This window comes from Bos indicus, chromosome 14, assembly GCF_029378745.1.
Source record: "Bos indicus isolate NIAB-ARS_2022 breed Sahiwal x Tharparkar chromosome 14, NIAB-ARS_B.indTharparkar_mat_pri_1.0, whole genome shotgun sequence".
NCBI classification, from domain to species: Eukaryota; Metazoa; Chordata; class Mammalia; order Artiodactyla; family Bovidae; genus Bos; species Bos indicus.
Window position 1 is genome coordinate 67722465 of NC_091773.1, and position 19505 is coordinate 67741969.

The following is a 19505-nucleotide window of genomic DNA, read 5'->3' on the forward strand; positions in this document are numbered from 1 at the left end:
AAGTGATTACCATAAGATTAGGGATGAAGAGATAACTGGATAATGTTTAAAAAGTATAAGAAAAATGGTTTCCTTTCCTCTTGGAGCAAATGACAAATTACCCAGATGTCTACCTTAACCTCATGGCTCATGGACAGGCAGGTGGATCAAAGTGCTGGGCTAATTATACTCCTTAGTTTATAGTATACCATCCTCATTGGCCTCTTCAAGGCAAATGTCTTATTTGCTTGTTTTTAATTTATTTATTCTATTTCCCCACCTGGGGATCTGGCAAAGAGACTGAGAACCCCCAGGTAATTTGACTTTGGAGGCCAGTGGGATTTGGTTACAGAACTTCCACAGGACTGGGAAAACACACTCTTGGAGGGCACAAACAAAAGCTTGTGTTCACCAGGACACAGGAGAAAGGAACAGTGTCCACAGAAGAGACTGAGCCAGACTTGCCCGTGAGTGTCCAGGTGTCTCTGACGGAGGCATGCGTTGGCAGTGGCCTGCTGCAGGGTCAGGGGCACTAAATACAACAGCACGTGCACAAGTCCCTTTAAAGGAGGTCACCATTAGCCTCATTACCCCTACTATAATTTGGCCTCAGGCCAAACAACAGTAAGGGAACACAGCCCCACCAATCAACAGAAAATTGGATTAAAGATTTACTGAGCATGGCCCCACGCATCCATCAGAGGGAAGACAGAAAGAAAACCACAATCACAGAAAACTAAGCAAACTGATCACACGGACCACAGCCTAACTCAATGAAACTATGAGCCATGCCCTGTAAGGCCACCCAAGACGGACGGCTATGAGCCATCCGTTTAGACAAAACGAGGTCCACTGGAGAAGGGAATGGCAAACCACTTCAATATTCTTGCCTTGAGAACTCCATGAACAGTATGAAAAGGCAAAAAGTAATTGTACCCAAGTACTTCAATTTGGACTCTTTTGTTGACTATGAGGGCTACTCCATTTCTTCTAAGGGATTCTTGCCCACAGTAGTAGATATAATGGTCATCTGAATTAAATTCACCGATTCCAGTCCATTTTAGTTCACTGATTCCTAAAATATCAATGTTCACTCTTGCCATCTCCTGTTTGACCACTTCCAATTTACCTGGATTCATGGACCTAACATTCCAGATTTCTATGCAATATTGTTCTTTACAGCATCAGACTTTACTTCCATCACCAGTCACATCCACAACTGGGTGTTGTTTTCACTTTGGTTTCATCTCTTCATTCTTTTTGGAGCTATTTCTGGTTCCAAATTAGGAAAGGAGTACATCAAGGATGTATATTGTCACCCTGCTTATTTAACTTATATGTGGAGTACATCATGTGAAATGCAGGGCTGGATGAAGCACAGCTGGAATCAAGATTGCTGGGAGAAATATCAATAACCTCAGATATGCAGATGACACCACCCTTATGGCAGAAAGTGAAGAGGAACTAAAGAACCTCTTGATGAAAGTGAAAGAGGAGAGTGAAAAAGCTGGCTTAAAACTCAACATTCAGAAAACTCAGATCATGGCATCTGGTCCCATCACTTCATGGCAAATAGAAGGGGAAACAATGGAAACAGTGAGAAACTATTTTCTTGGGCTCCAAAATCACTGCAGATGGTGACTGCAGTCGTGAAATTTAAAGATGCTTGCTCCTTAGAAGGAAAGCTATGACTAACCTAGACAGCATATTAAAAAGCAGACACATTATTTTGCTAACAAAGGTCCATCAAATCAAAGCTATGGCTTTTCCAGTAGTCATGTATGGATGTGAGAGATGGACCAGAAAAAAAGTTGAGTGCCAAAGAATTGACGCTTCTGAACTGTGGTGTTGGAGAAGATTCTTGAGAGTCCCTTGGACAACAAGGAGATCAAACCAGTCAATCCTTAAGGAAATTAGTCCTGAATATTCATTGGAAGGACTGATACTGAAGTTGAAATTCCAACCACTTTGGCCACGATGCAAAGAACTGACTCATTGGAAAAGACCCTGATGCTGGGAAAGATTTAAGGCAGCAGGAGAAGAGGACGATAGAGGATGAGATGGTTGGATGGCATCACTGACTCAGTAGACATTAGTTTGAGCAAGGTATGGGAGATGGTGATAGACAGGGAAGCCTGGTGTGCTGCAGTCCATGAGATCACAAAAGTCAGACACAAGTTAGTGACTGAACTGAACTGAACTGAACCAACTCTATTTTACCCCCATTCTTCATTCCTACTTCCAACCCATGTCCTGGGTAGGTAACTATTCTAAAGATGTTTTTTGCATATATGTCTTCTTGTAAAATATGAACTATAATTCTGCATACATGAAAAACTATATTTTTATGTATGCAACTATATTATGTATGCCATTCTATTTTTATTTTATTACACAGCTTTATACATGTAAGATATAACAATATAATACATCTATGTTGACATATATATATATATATATATTCCAGTTGGTTGCTTCCAGCTTCTGTATAGCATACCCTGGGGGGCATCTACCACATTTCACATGTCTCCTCTCCCAGTGATGGACCTCCAGATGAACCTTACCCCCACAAATAAGGCTACAATAATCATCCTGCATTCATGCCCTTAGGTAGTACATATGTGTACCTGTGTGAAAATTTCTTTGGGAAATACACTAAGGAAGTGAACTACTTGCTCACTGAGTATGAAAATATATTTAAGTGGACTAAATATTATCAGTTTGCTCCCCAGAATGGTGGCACCATGCTTCATGCCCACCAATCAATGTATAAGGGTCCCTATGTCACCACAGCACTACCAATACATTTTTACATCTCAGCTGTAAAATTATCTCATTATTTTTAAAACTTGCATTGATCTGATTACCATTAAGTTAAGATCTCTTTATACACTTGTCAACTTTCAGGCTTCCTCTTCTTTAAACTGCTTATTCAGAGCCTTAGTCCATTTTTCTAATAGGGTTACTGCCTTTTTCTTGTTGATTTCCAGTACTTCATAGCCTACATGTTAATCTAATAACAATTTTAGACAGTGTTAATATCTTCTCCCATTTCTCCATCTGCCTAACAGCTTTGTTGATGGTATCTTTCATTGAATAGTAACTTTTAATTCTGATGCAATCAAATTCAGGGATGTTTTCATCTTGTGGTTTGTGCTTTTTAAGTTATGTTTGTGTGAGAGTGTTAAGGCACATAGGAGACAGATATAGTGTCCCTCTTCTTGAGGAAACAACCAAGAGGAAAACAGATACACCTGCAAAGTATTGGCAGAAAGATCCACCAAGAGGCAAGGTGAAGAGGGAAGGTCATTGAGAAGCTATGACTTGAGACATGACTCTGCCACATATTACGTGCTGTGTTACTTTGGACAAAGTGCTGAACCTCCCAGAGCCTGCAATGTGTAAAGAGTGAACAACACCTATCCCAAAAGACAACATAAGTTACAGAATCTGCCAATGACTCATGTATAATAGATGCACTCTCAGTAAATGTGAGTTCCTTTATCCCCTTTCTTCTCATTCCCAATCCTGATGTGATGCTGAAGAACGAATTTGCAACTTGGGACACTTTAGAATCAGATCCTTCAGCTGACCCCACACCTCCAAATTCCAAGTACCATCGGTGGACATAGGCTCTTGAGAGCACTTCTGCCCATATTGCATTAGGTATCAGACAAAGATTAAGTCCTGACAAAACAAAAAAACAAACCAATAAAAAACAAAGTGAAAATGCTCTTTTCCTGATGATGCCAAAGGAAGAAAAGTGGACAGGTGCAAACAAATAATTATCTGATGATAAGATCTTGGGCATAAATTAGTTAGCACCTCGCTAAGAAATGGATCAAATGTAGAAGGCCTTCATTTGATGGATGTGCTGGGAGTATGCAGGAGGGCTATTTTAAATTCCCATAAGATTAATATGGTAAGAATTTGGTACAAGATTATGCTGTAGCTTTCCAGGCTTTCTGATCCATGTTGCTAAAATTTTCAAAAAGAATACACTGGTAAACAACCTCACCGTGATTTGATTGATGTTCATTTATCCTCCTCTTTCTTTCATGCCTTTACCTCAGATGCAAAGCAAACTTTAAATATCTTTTTAAAATCTGTAATATTTATCACAATCTACTCATCAAATCAATATCTAATTAATATGCATTAGTTTTACATTACTAGGTGCCATGCTGAAGGAGATACAAAGATAATGAAGATGTGCTTTTCCCTGGAGTAGGTCACAATTTCTCAAGAGATAATCATGTAAACAACTAACTATAGTAACCTGTGATCACTGTATAATACAAGCAAACAACGTGCTATGAGAATGAAGATGAAAGAACAATTACATTTATTTAGGTTTGTGTTCAAGAAAGGCTGAGAGAAGAGAGCCACCTTAAAAGAGTCTTTAAAATGGGTAGGAATTCTCTAAACAGAGAAGGGTTGGGTTGGGTTAGGATTAGGGTTGGGTTAGCAGAGATCCAGGCAGCAGTTTGTAAGTCAAGGAGGAATGAATATGTCCAGGCAAGAGCAGTTAGGATCATGTGGCTGAAGTTCAAGGTGGATGGCTTGGGAGAAACTAGACACAAGCCTAGAAACACAGCCTGGGGTCACTTTTTAAAAGGTCATAAGGATCTGAACTATACTCTGAAAAATGAAAAGCATTTAGGTAAGGGAGTTACACAGTGAGATCTCTATTTCACAAAGACAACTGAATCAGCAGTATGGAAACTGATTAAAATGAGACCGGAGTCAGGAGTCAGGAAAATCAGTTAGGAAGCAATTATAACACTGTAGGCAGGAGAACCCTGAGAATAGAGAAGTGGAGTCATGTGACATTTAAGTCTTGGTGACCAACTGAATGCTGGAGTGAGATAAATGGAAAGATTCATTCAACAAATATTTCTTAAATCTTTTCTGTATATGAGATACTATGTTAAGAGCTAAGACAGAGTTTATCAACTTTGGCACAACTGGCATTTTAGAATGGATGATTATTTGATGTGGGGTAAAGGGAGGCTTGTTCTGTACACTGTGAGATGTTTAGCAGTATTCCTGACCTCTACCCATTAAAGGCACTGCCTCTCAGTCACGACCATCGAAAATGTGTCCAGACATTGCCAAATTTCCCCTAAGGAGCAAATTATCCCCAGTTGAGAACCACTGAAACTGGGATCTCTAATTCTAAGAGGCTTATTACATTTAGAGAAATGCTTATGACATACACAAGTATAGGGTACAAAAAAGGGAGAAAAAAGGAAGTTGTCAATACTTCTTTGGGGATGAGTAAGCACAGAAAAAATCTCCATAGAAAAGGAGACATTAAAGCTGAATCCTTAAATAAGGGCATTCCTGGCATGGAAAAACAGACTGGTTCCAAATAGGAAAAGGAGTACGTCAAGGCTGTATAGTGTCACCTTGTCACCCTGCTTATTTAACTTCTATGCAGAGTACATCATGAGAAACGCTGGGCTGGATGAAGCACAAGCTGGAATCAAGATTGCCAGGAGAAATATCAACAACCTCAGATATGCAGATGACACCACCCTTATGGCAGAAAGTGAAGAGGAACTCAAAAGCCTCTTGATGAAAGTGAAAGAGGAAAGTGAAAAAGTTGGCTTAAAGCTCAACATTCAGAAAACTCAGATCATGGCATCTGGTCCCATCACTTCATGGCAAATAGATGGGTAAACAGTGGAAACAGTGTCAGACTTTATTTTTCTTGGCTCCAAAATCACTGCAGATGGTGACTGCAGCCATGAAATTAAAAGACACTTGGTCCTCGGAAGAAAAGTTATGACCAACCTAGACAGCATATTAAAAAGCAGAGACACTACTTTGCCGACCAAGGTCCATCTAATCAAGGCTATGGTTTTTCCATTAGCCATGTATGGATATGAGAGTTGGACTATAAAGAAGGCTGAGTGCCAAAGAACTGATGCTTTTGGACTACAGTGTTAGAAAAGACTCTTGAGAGTCCCTTGGACTGCAAGGAGATCTAACCAGTCTGTCCTAAAGGAAATCAGTCCTGAATATTCATTGGAAGGACTGATGCTGAAGCTGAAACTCCAATACTTTGGCCACCTGCTGTGAAGAACTGACTCATTTGAAAAGACCCTGATGCTGGGAAAGATTGAAGGCGGGAGGAGAAGGGGACAACAGAGGATGAGATGGTTAGATGGCATCACCAACTTGATGGACTTGAGTTTGCATAAACTCTGGAAGTTAGTGATGGACAGGGAGGCCTGGCGTGCTGCAGTTCATGGGGTCTCAAAGAGTTGGACACAACTAAGCGACTGAACTGAACTAAACTGGCAGGTGACAAAAACATGAAGGTAAGATACCAAATCCAATATTAGCAAAATTTTGAGGCTCTGAGCCTGAGCACCTGGGTGGTTGGCAATGATATTAATGAAGATGAGAAACACTGGAGAGACAGGATGCTCAATTTGTGGGTTTGCAAGACAACCAGTAGTTCTCAGAAATGCACGTAGAAAGTCTTCCTCCAGTTTTCCCCAGGTAGCTCTCAGTCTTAACCCGGACACACAAATTAATATACACTATAATACTCAAGTCTAGAAATGGAAAGCTTAAAAACATTAGCTCCAGTTACATAAGGAATCTGCTCCATAGCATGTGCCTAGAATACTTCTCTTTTAATATTTTGATCATCTTCACCCATCCCTTGTGGATTCTCAGAAAAACAACAGCCTTTCTAATCTAGAGAGATGTTATAGAATTATATGTCAGCCATTTTTCATTTTATAAGTGACAAAATTAAGGCCATAGAGATTAAATGACTGGGCCAAGGTCACAAAACTAGGTGGCTAAACCAAGGATACAGCATGGGTTTCCAGGGAGATGAGCTCTGCACCATAATACCTGTACCTAGAGGTCCTTTTATGCAGACCTTACCCTATCTCCTGGGGGAATTACACCTGATCCAGCCTAACTCTCCAGTCTTCTCAGAGCTTAAAATAGCCCAGTTGCCAGAGAATTGCTTATGTACCTTGAGCTCCATGGAAGAGGGAATGGGGTGAAAGTGAGTCTTAGAACACCACAGTAGACTCCAATGAGTAAAATTCACTTCCCCTTGGGTTTTTAAGGCCCCAGTGGAAATCAGTAACTTGGCTTAGTTTTCCCAGGCAGGGAGCCAGGGAAGAGCAGGCCCATCTACAAATAGAAGAAATAAGGATAAAAAAGAAAGGGAAATGAGAAAAAATGTTCAAAATAAGGTACAGACACGGGTATCATCACAGTACAGGTACCAGCAACTCTTGAGACAGATCAGCTTCAGTCAAATGGATAAAAAAGGAAATCTTAGAAGTGAAAATAACATTAAGTTATTTGTATGTGAGGCAATATAGTCTAATGACTAAAAGCACAAACTCTGGAATTTGACACTTGTTCACGCCTGAACTTGGCCTCTCACTAGTTGTGTAACCCTGGGCAAATTGTCTAATCTTCTGCAGTCTGCTTTTCTCATTTGTTGAAAACAAAACAAACAAAAACCTGTAGACCTTTAAAGACAGTTAAGAGGGTTAAAAAGGAAATATATAAGTACACACACACACACACACACACACACACACACACACACCCCAGTGTCTAACACAGATGAGCAGTAACAGAAGGCAATTAGGCAAACTCCTAGTTTACAATATAGAACCCAAGTGGAGGGCTCTCTAAAACCTTAGAGGACTCTTCCAATTATTCATACAGCCTCAGAGAGATCACAACTAGCCATCCCAGTGGTATATCCAGAATGCTGGAGTGAGAAACTTGGCAGATCTTCTTCCCTATGAAACATTTAACTGGGAAAAAATATTTTTAAAAAATCACTTAAAGTCTCTCAACATTGTCCTAAGGGCATATAGCAAGTAGAGCAACACTCATTCAAGAAAACACTCTATTAATAAATCTAAGTTAGAATTATGAGTCTGTAGCTTTTGGCAATGATCTGATTCCTTCTCCCATCCCCAGTTCCATGTTATAGAAACTCTATTATGGTCACTTCAACCATTTCTCTACCCAGCCTCTACTTGTCTGATAGAAACACTACACCAAGTATAGCCATGAGAGGACTGGAACCTGACCTGAACATCTTAGCTAGTTCATAGGCAGAGGTCCCACGGTGGGACAGGCAAGCTGAAAAGACCAGTAGCTACCACTCTTCCCTTCTAGCACCTGCCAGGGATGTCACTCTAGGGAAGCAGGCCACTATCACTGTGCTGAGCTCCTGGGAACTCCCAGGGAAGAGGTAAGCCAGGTGGATGAACTTCTTAACCAGGAACAAGGTTCTTAACCAGGGTGGTGATTTTATTTGGAACAGAAAACAGAGAATTCCATACCTGAGGATGTTGTTGCAAATGATGGAGAGCTTGGGAGATACTGATACTTCATGATACTGGGAGTTTCATGATACTGCTAGCAATAAGCTAAATGGAAGAACAATCAGAAAAAACAGCAACAACAACAACAACAACAAAAAACAGAAGGAGAAATAACAACCAAGAAAAGCCCTCCCTGGATCACAACAAACCCTGGGTTTGGGAAGGCTATATGCACATGTTCCTACTTAGAAACAATTGAAACTGGACATGGGTCAGATTGAAAACATTTTCCAAGCTGCACACAGATCCCTCAACAAAGGGCAGAGGCCCTACTGGCACAAGAGGCTTAAGTGCAACCTCTAACCAAATACTGGCTGTAAAATAAGCTATTCTGACACAGTGGAAAATACTATTAAACTGGGCTTAATATTAAAATCATATGCATCCTCACAAGCTGGAACGCTATGTGCATGTCCAAGGCTGTGACCTCTCAAGACTGATTGGAGAAGAGATGTTCAAGCTACTAGGCCCTGACTGAACCCGGGGCAAAAACATAATTCATTAGTTTTAATAACAGCCCTTAAACAACATAAATATCCAACAATAAGGGGTAAAAATATAACTGGCTAAGGGGACCTAAGCACAACCTTTGACCAGTAAGTGGCTTGTACAGACCTCAGGATGACACCTAGAGAGCCAGACTAAAGGGAAATAAAAGCAGTGTGAATAGGGACATCTGAATCTGTACACTTCGGGAGAAAGAGACTTCACAAAGTTAGTAAAACTAACTCATTAAGCAAATGAAGGACAAAACAATAAAAACAACATCAACCTCCAGTGGGCAGTGGAGAAGGAGCAAGAATCAGTATTCAGAATTGCTAAAATACATTATTTAAAATCAGTTTTAAACAACAACAAAAATAAATGGGACATGAAAAGAAGTAGGCAAGTGTGACCAATACACACACAAAAAAGCAGGCAAGAGAAACTGCCTGGAGGGGGTTAGTTGTCACGGACATAGACTTCGAAGCAGCTATTATAAACATGCTCAAGGAACTAAAGAATTAAAAGAAGGTATGACGACAATGTTTCATCAAATGGAGAATACCAATCAAAAGACGAAAATGAGAAAAAAGGCCAAAAGTTAATTGTGGAGTTGAATGGCAAAACCAGTACAATATTGTAAAGTAATTAGTCTCTAATTAAAATAAATAAATTTTTTAAAAAAGAGGAGAAAAAAGTAAAATAACTGAAAAGAAAAATTCAGTAGAGGGACTCAGTAGTATATTTAAGCTATCAGAAGAAAGAACTAATGAATTTAATGATAGATTGATACAGATTATGCAATCTGAAGAAAGGAGAGAGGGGGGAAAGAGAGGAAGAAAATAGGCAGAGCCTCAGAGAAGTGTGGGACATCATTAAGTGCACCAACATACTCATAACTGAAGTACCAGAAGGAGAAAAGAGCAAAGAGAGGGTAGAAAATATATGTATAGGAAAAAAAAGTTGAAAATTACCCAAATTGATGGAAAATATTAATCTATAAATGAAGTTCCACAACCTCTAATCAAGATAAAAGGAAAGAGTTTCCCACCTAGATACATCAAAATCAAAACACTGAAAACTGGAAACAAAGATAAAAATCTTGAAATCAGTAAGAGCAAAATGACTTGTCACGTAGAAGCATAGCTCATTTTACTGTCCTTCTCATATACTGCATTTTTCTTTTTAACAAACTGAAGGCTTATGGCAATCCTGTGTTGAGCAAGTCCACTGGTGCCATTTCCAACAGCATTATTTTTTAATTAAGGCATGCACATTTTTTAGACATACTGATACTACCCACTTAATGGACTATCAGATCAGATCAGATCAGTCACTCAGTCGGGTCCGACTTTTTGCGACCCCATGAATCGCAGCACGCCAGGCCTCCCTGTCCATCACCAACTCCTGGAGTTCACTCAGACTCACGTCCATCGAGTCAGTGATGCCATCCAGCCATCTCATCCTCTGTCGTCCCCTTCTCCTCCTGCCTCCAGTCCCTCCCAGCATCAGAGTCTTTTCCAATGAGTCAACTCTTAGCATCAGGTGGCCAAAGTATTGGAGTTTCAGCTTTAGCATCAGTCCTTCCAAAGAACATCCAGGACTAATCTCCTTTAGAATGGACTGGTTGGATCTCCTTGCAGTCCAAGGGACTCTCAAGAGTCTTCTCCAACACCACAGTTCAAAAGCATCAATTCTTTGGCGCTCAGCCTTCTTCACAGTCCAACTCTCACATCCATACATGACCACTGGAAAAACCATAGCCTTGACTAGATGGACCTTTGTTGGCAAAGTAATGTCTCTGCTTTTGAATATGCTGTCTAGGTTGGTCATAACTTTCCTTCCAAGGAGTAAGCGTCTTTTAATTTCATGGCTGCAATCACCATCTGCAGTGATTTTGGAGCCTAAAAAAATAAAGTCTGACACTGTTTCCACTGTTTTCCCATCTATTTCCCATGAAGTGATGGGGCCAGATGCCATGATCTTCATTTTCTGAATGTTGAGCTTTAAGCCAACTTTTTCACTCTCCTCTTTCACTTTCATCAAGAGGCTTCTGCCATAAGGGTGGTGTCATCTGCATATCTGAGGTCATTGATGTTTCTCCTGGCAATCTTGATTCCAGCTCGTGCTGGAATTATCCTTCAATTAAAAATAAATAAACTAAAAAAAGGATCCAATGAATTTTCAGGGCAGGAATAGAGACACAGACCTAGAGAACAGACTTTGGACACAGCAGGGTAATGAACTGTTGTTTAGTCGCTCAGTCACGTCCGACTCTTTGAGACCCCATGGACTGCGGCACACCAGGCCTCCTACACCATCACCAAGTGGGATTTATCCCAGGAATGTAAGGTTGGTTTAACATCTGAAAATCAATAAATGAAATGTATCCAATTCAATGGGGAAAAAGTAGTCTTTTCAACAGGTAATGCTAAGACAAATGAATAACCACAGCAAAAGAACAAAGTTGGATTCCTACCTCACATCTAAAATTAACTCACAAACCTAAATGTAAAAGCAAAAGTTATAGAACTCTTAGAAGAATAAATAAAAATAAGAATAAAACAGGAATAAATCTTTGTGACCTGGTTTCGGCAATGGTTTCTTAAATATAACAGTAAAAGTACAATCAACAGAAAACAATTAGAGGAACTGTGCTAATTCAGAATTAAAGACATTTCTGCAGGAAATACTACCATCAAGAAAGTTTAAAAAAAAAAAACACACAAAAACAATCCATAGAATGAGAAAGAACATTAGTAAATCACACTGATAAGAGACTTGCATCCAGAATACATGAAGAGCTTATGCAATTCAATAATAAAAATTCAACTAGCACAATTAAAAACTGGGCAAAGTGATTCCCCTGGTGGCCCAGGGGTTGAGAATACACCTGCCAATGCAGGGGACACAGGTTCAATCCCTGGTCCAGGAAGATTCCACACGCCAAACAGCAACTAAGCCCGTGGCCACAACTACTGAGCCCACGTGCCTAGAGCCCATGCTGTGTAATAAGAGAAGCCACTGCAACGAGATGCCGATGCTCTGCAACCAGAGAGTAGCTCCCACTCGCTGAAACTAAAGAAAGCCCACACACAGTACAAAACCCAGTACAGTCAATAATAAATAAACAACTTAAAAAAACTGGACAAAGGTTTCAAATAAATATTTCTCTGAAAAAGATGCACAAATGGCAAACAAGAACATGGAAAGGTGCCCAAAATCATTAGCCATTAGAGAAGTGCAAACGGAAACCACAATGAACATCACTTCATACCCACTAGAACAGCTGTAACCAAAAAGGCAGAAAACAAGTTCTGACACATATGTATAAAAATTAGAACACATGAGTGAAAATGTAAAATGGTGTGGTCAATTTGGAAAACAGCTTGGCAATTCCTCTGAAAGTTAAACAAAGAGTTATCACATACACAAGCAATTTCACTCTTTGGTATATACTCAAGAGAAATAAAGTACATACAAAAAACTTACACATGAATGTTTATAGCATTATTCTTAATAGCTGAAAGGTGGGAAAAAATGTTCATCAGTTGATCTATGGATAAATAAAATACAGTATATCTATAAAATGGAAAATTTTTCAATAATAAAAATGAATTAAGTATTGAACATGCTACAACGTGGATGAACCTAAAATACATGCTATGTGAAAAAATTCAGTCACAAAAGAAAATACTAGTGTATTACTTCATTCATGTGAATTATCCAAAAAAGGCAAATCCATAAAGACAGGAAATAAATTAGTGGTTGCCTGGGGCTTAGGTAGGAAAGGGATGAAGCATGACTGCTGATGAGTATAAAGTTTCTTCACGGGGTGATGAAATGTTCTTCAGTTAAGATTGTGCTAGTTCTGTGAATACATTAAAAACCACTAAAGTGTAAATGGGTGAGTCATTATGATATGGGAATTATATCTCAATAAAGATTTTTTTTTTTTGGCTGTGCCCAGTGGCATGCAGAACCTTAACTTCCCATCCAGGGATCAAACCTGTGCTCTCTGCAGTAGAAATGGGGGGTCTTAACCACTGAACCACCAGGGAAGTCCTGATACCTCAATGAAGATGCTTTTTTTTTTTTAATTTATTTTATTTATTTTAATTGGAGGCTAATTACTTTACAATATTGTATTGGTTTTGCCATATATCAACATGAATCTGCCACGGGTGTACACATGTTCCCCATCCTGACCCCCCCCTCCCTCCTCCCTCCCCGTACCATCCCTCTGGGTCATCCCAGTACACCAGCCCTGAGCATCCTGTATCATGCATACCTGGACTGGCAATTTGTTTCACATATGATATTATACATGTTTCAATGCCATTCTCCGAAATCATCCCACCTCGCCCTCTCCCACAGAGTCCAAAAGACTGTTCTATACATCTGTGTCTCTTTTGCTGTCTTGCATACAGGGTTATCGTTACCATGAAGATGCTTTTTAAAAGCTGACCATCTGCTTCTCTACTGGATGTTTCTCTTGGCATTAGAGAAGGTCAAAAGTTTTTAGAAAAGCTCAACTTTTTTTTTTTTTATCAACTACAGTTAACCCTTGAACAACACAGGTTTTAACTGCACAGGTCCACTTACACATAGATTTTTTTTTCAATAGTAAATACAACAGTACTACATGATCTGTAGTTGGTTGAATATGCAGATGCAGAAACTCATGGATACAGAAGAACCAAAGCATATATGGAGGGATGACTATAAGTTCTATGCAGATTTTTAACTGTGTGGAGGGTTGGTGCACCAACTCTACTATAGTTACTTTGCCATAGGAAAACTGTCCATGAATATATGCATAGTCCATGAACAATCCATTACTGATCAGTGGCTCACTGTTGGCTGCTTATACATTCCTGATCTAAGCATTTATATTGTCTGATGAAGCTGAGCCAGAGTGCTGCTGAGTAAAGACAGAACTCCATCCTAGACAACTCTTTACATTAGAGGCCTTGGGTTCTGTTAAAATAACTACTTGAAATCAATTCAATGTGCAAGACTCTGTCCCCTATTTCATTAATTTTAAGAAGTTCTGTTCATTGAGGCCACTTGAAAGAAATCATAACTTTGTGACCTATTTATATATATTGCATTCTCTACAAAATGATACTAATGTTATACTAGATAGAAATTATTAAGTGATTCAGTTCATAAGTATCATGGACCAATAGTAGATGCTTCATTTTAAAAAGTGACACTTTCAGAAAAGAGAGGGAGAAAAGGGAAGGGGAGAAAAAAGAGTATGAGTAAAGCACTCATGAAGCCAATGAAATGGAAAATGATTCTTTCTTTTTATCACCCAATTATAATGTGAACCATGCACACTATAATCAGTTATGTCACATGGCATTAGTTTTATAATGAACACAGCAAATTGACTTGAAAAAGCAAACCATACCTTCTGGGGGCGTTCCAATGCTGCTGCCAAGACCCAAAATAGCCATCTTGTGAATCCTCGGCTCCAGCATCACAGCAGATTCCTCTCCCCTCTCCCAGTGGGGTATTTTGACAGGCTCCAGGTGGACGTTCTCCAAGCCATCTCCCTTCAGGTTTTGCTGCATGATCTCGATGGCTCTTTCTAGGTTCTTGGAGCCACTTAGTCTGGGCCCAACAGTATCAACCAGAAGTGCCAGCCGCTCATAGGATCTGTTCTGGGCTTTACCATAAACAGTAAGGTTGATGATTGATTTAGCAACATCTCCATAGTGGGCTATTTCTTCTTTGATTTCTTGAAAAGTCCTCTGAGAGGGGCCATTCCCATATATAGCTTTCCCAGAGGCCAGGGGTAAAAGGTGAACAACACCGACAAACATGAAGAGAAGGAACTTCATTGTTTTTCCAGTCAGTTTTCTTCCTAAAATCATCTGTGTAAGGAAGAAATGTGTGTTAGGAGAAAAGAATCTCACAACTACCTGCCCATAACCCAGGGACTGCTTTTCAAATAGGAAAAACTGGTACCCTTATCAACTGGTACCCAGTTTCCATCAAATTCATAACTCCCAGGAATGAAGGAAAGAGACAGCAGTTGTCCTTATTGATAGCTTAGCATTTATTAAAACCACAAATCACATATTACCTAGAAATCAGTTTAAAATCTGCCAAAAGATGATAATAGGAAGATAACTAGGAAAGAGAGGAAGAAATAGTGGTAACAGTGATAGGAATGTGCTGTGCTGTGCTTAATCATGTCCGACTCTTTGTGACCCCATGAACTGCAGCTTGGCAGGCTCCTCTGTCCATGGGATTCTCCAGGCAAGAATACTGGAGTTGGTTGCCACGCCCTCCTCCAGGGGATCTTCCCAACCCAGGTCTCCTGCATCGCAGGCAAATTCTTTACCGACTGAGCCACCAGGGAAGCCCAGTGATAGGGCTAGGGCAGTGTTATCTGCTACCCCTTTTTCTGAACAGTAGTAGTGCTCAGTTGTGTCCAGCTCTTTGCAACCCCATGGACTGTAGCCCCCCAAGGCTCCTCTGTCTATGGGATTGGAGTGGGTTGCCATTGGCTTCTCCGGGGGATCTTTCTGACCCAGGGATCGAACCCACATCTCTTGCATCTCCTGCATTGGCAGGCAGATTCTTTACCACTAATGCCACCTGGAAAGCCCTTCTTCTAAACAGAATATGACCCAAATCCATTTCAGAGTTCCCTCTGCCTGAAAGGCCTATTGGAACTCATCCTTTGAGGCCCTTTCACATGTTACCTTTTCTTGATCCTCTCCCTAACCCTATCCCCTCCACATCCTTTAATCCTCACAACTCTATAAGACAGTTTCTTATTATTACCTTCATATTAGAATTGAGGATTCTGAGATAGTGAGAGATTAAGTAACTTTCCAAAGACACACAAAGACTTTCTAGCTCTAGAGACCATGATGTAAACAGTGCTACTCAAAGTATGGTTTGTGGACCAATGCCAGTCCACAGCTGTTTTTCCACAAAATATAAATACAAAGATTAAGAATAAACATATTCAGGGCTTCCCTGGTGGTCCAGTGATGAAGGATCCACCTTGAAATGCAGGGGGCACGGGTTCTATCCCTGGTCGGGGCACATCCCATGTGCTGCAGGGGAACTAAGCCCATGAACCACGACTACTCCACAACTACTAAGCCCGTGCTCTGGAGCCGCCAGCTGCAAGTACTGAGCCCACATGCTGAAACTACTAAGGCCCAAGCACCCTCAACCCTGTGCTCCTCAACAAGAGAAGCCACCCCAGTGAGAAGCCTGGGCACCGCTAGAGAAAGTCAGAGAGCGGCAACAAAGACCGAGCGCAACCGAAAATAGAGTAAACACACTTAGTGCTGTGCAACACAGTAGCTAATAGTCTAATGAGGTGATTACAATTTAAATTAAATTAAATAATCAGCTTCTCAGTCACACTAGCTGCATTTCAAATGCTCAGTACCCACATGTGACTAGTGGATGTTGCATTGGGCAGCACAGCAAGAACATTCTATCATCATAGGAAGTTCCACTGAATAGCACTAGCCCAGACACCTTTATAGACAATTGACAGAACAACGGTGTATTTGTCAAATCTAGTAACTAAAAAATCGTACTTTCCTTTGTATAACTCATTTTATTTTTCTAATTCACTATTATATTTTGCAAAAGTATCAGTCTGAAACAAATTCTAAATTTAAGAATCTGGTCCTTCATGACAGATATTTTGAGAAGCATAGTCATAAACTACTATAAGAATAAATTCCAAATTCAGACAGACAGCATACAAGGCCTCTCAAAATATGGTTCCAACAACCACCTCAAGCTCATCTCTCCACCTGCCCCTCTAGAGTGCACACGTTTCACTCTCATTCTCATTTCTTCTCTCTCCCTCTCTCTCTCTCACATGCACCGACACATGTACACCCCTAAGCTTTGAGAAATTGAGCACCTAAAGTGTGGCTAGTCCAAACTGAGATGTTTTGTACATGTAAAACATATACCTGATTTGATCTTTAAAATCAACTACTTCATACTTAAGTATGAGCAAACAACATAAATATTTCAGATATACTGGATTAAATATATTATTACTAATCTCACCTATTTCTTTTTACTTTTTAATATGGCTATTAGAAATTTTTACCTTATATAACATTTATATTTATAATTAGCAATATTCTACCTACACTGAAGTGGACCCTGTTCTTCAAATACCCAGGTCCTTTCATAACTCTGGGACTCTACTTACGTTTATTCCCTTTTATTGCAAGGACCTTCCTTCTCTCTTTTTTTTTTTTTAATTTTATTTTTAAACTTTACATAATTGTATTAGTTTTGCCAAATATCAAAATGAATCCATCACAGGTATACATATGCTCCCCATCCTGTACCCTCCTCCCTCCTCCCTCCCCATACCATCCCTCTGGGTCATCCCAGTGCACTAGCCCCATGCATCAAGTATTGTGTATCAAACCTGGAGTGGCATCTCGTTTCATACATGATATTTTACATGTTTCAATGCGATTCTCCCAAATCTTCCCACCCTCTCCCTCTCCCACAGAGTCCATAAGACTGTTCCATACATCAGTGTCTCTTTTGCTGTCTCATACACAGGGTTATTGTTATCATCTTTCTAAATTCCATATATATGCGTTAGTATACTGTATTGGTGTTTTTCCTTCTGGCTTACTTCACTCTGTATAATAGGCTCCAGTTTCATCCACCTCATTAGAACTGATTCAAATGAATTCTTTTTAATGGCTGAGTAATACTCCATTGTGTATATGTACCACTGCTTTCTTATCCATTCATCTGCTGATGGACATCTGGGTTGCTTCCATGTTCTGGCTATTATAAACAGTGCTGCGATGAACATTGGGGTACACGTGTCTCTTTCCCTTCTGGTTTCCTCAGTGTGTATGCCCAGCAGTGGGATTGCTGGATCATAAGGCAGTTCTATTTCCAGTTTTTTAAGGAATCTCCACACTGTTCTCCATAGTGGCTGTACTAGTTTGCATTCCCACCAACAGTGTAAGAGGGTTCCCTTTTCTCCACACCCTCTCCAACATTTATTATTTGTAGACTTTTGGATCGCAGCCATTCTGACTGGTGTGAAATGGTACCTCATAGTGGTCTTGATTTGCATTTCTCTGATAATGAGTGATGTTGAGCATCTTTTCATGTGTTTGTTAGCCATCTGTATGTCTTCTTTGGAGAAATGTCTATTTAGTTCTTTGGCCCATTTTTTGATTGGGTCATTTATTTTTCTGGAGTTGAGCTGGAGGAGTTGCTTGTATATTTTTGAGATTAGTTGTTTGTCAGTTGCTTCATTTGCTATTATTTTCTCCCATTCTGAAGGCTGTCTTTTCACCTTGCTGATAGTTTCCTTTGATGTGCAGAAGCTTTTAAGATCAATTAGGTCCCATTTGTTTATTTTTGCTTTTATTTCCGATATTCTGGGAGGTGGGTCATAGAGGATCCTGCTGTGATGTATGTCAGAGAGTGTTTTGCCTATGTTCTCCTCTAGGAGTTTTATAGTTTCTGGTCTTATGTTTAGATCTTTAATCCATTTTGAGTTTATTTTTGTGTATGGTGTTAGAAAGTGTTCTAGTTTCATTCTTTTACAAGTGGTTGACCAGTTTTCCCAGCACCACTTGTTAAAGAGATTGTCTTTAATCCATTGTATATTCTTGCCTCCTTTGTCAAAGATAAGGTGTCCATATGTGCGTGGATTTATCTCTGGGCTTTCTAGTTTGTTCCATTGATCTATATTTCTGTCTTTGTGCCAGTACCATACTGTCTTGATAACTGTGGCTTTGTAGTAGAGCCTGAAGTCAGGTAGGTTGATTCCTCCAGTTCCATTCTTCTTTCTCAAGATCGCTTTGGCTATTCAAGGTTTTTTGTATTTCCATACAAATTGTGAAATTATTTGTTCTAGCTCTGTGAAGAATACTGTTGGTAGCTTGATAGGGATTGCATTGAATCTATAAATTGCTTCGGGTAGTATACTCATTTTCACTATATTGATTCTTCCAATCCACGAACATGGTATATTTCTCCATCTATTAGTGTCCTCTTTGATTTCTTTCACCAGTGTTTTATAGTTTTCTATATATAGGTCTTTAGTTTCTTTAGGTAGATATATTCCTAAGTATTTTATTCTTTCCGTTGCAATGGTGAATGGAATTGTTTCCTTAATTTCTCTGTTTTCTCATTATTAGTGTATAGGAATGCAAGGGATTTCTGTGTGTTGATTTTATATCCTGCAACTTTACTATAGTCATTGATTAGTTCTAGTAATTTTCTGGTGGAGTCTTTAGGGTTTTCTATGTAGAGGATCATGTCATCTGCAAATAGTGAGAGTTTTACTTCTTCTTTTCCAATTTGGATTCCTTTTATTTCTTTTTCTGCTCTGATTGCTGTGGCCAAAACTTCCAAAACTATGTTGAATAGTAATGGTGAAAGTGGGCACCCTTGTCTTGTTCCTGACTTTAGAGGAAATGTTTTCAATTTTTCACCATTGAGGATAATGTTTGCTGTGGGTTTGTCATATATAGCTTTTATTATGTTGAGGTATGTTCCTTCTATTCCTGCTTTCTGGAGAGTTTTTATCATAAATGGGTGTTGAATTTTGTCAAAGGCTTTCTCTGCATCTATTGAGATAATCATATGGTTTTTATTTTTCAATTT

The 19505-nt window shown here is 39.6% G+C and overlaps 1 protein-coding gene across 6 annotated transcripts in view; it reads right to left on the bottom strand.

Annotated features, from left to right (window-relative positions):
- The window catches only part of CPQ (carboxypeptidase Q), a 560676-nt gene that overhangs the window by 413744 nt on the left and 127427 nt on the right, over positions 1-19505 (bottom strand). For all 6 annotated transcript variants that reach the window (XM_019974049.2, XM_070802866.1, XM_070802863.1 and 3 more), the window contains exon 2: positions 14269-14734. In XM_019974049.2, coding sequence (XP_019829608.2) covers positions 14269-14734 — 466 coding nt within the window. The remainder of the gene's footprint in view (positions 1-14268; positions 14735-19505) is intronic.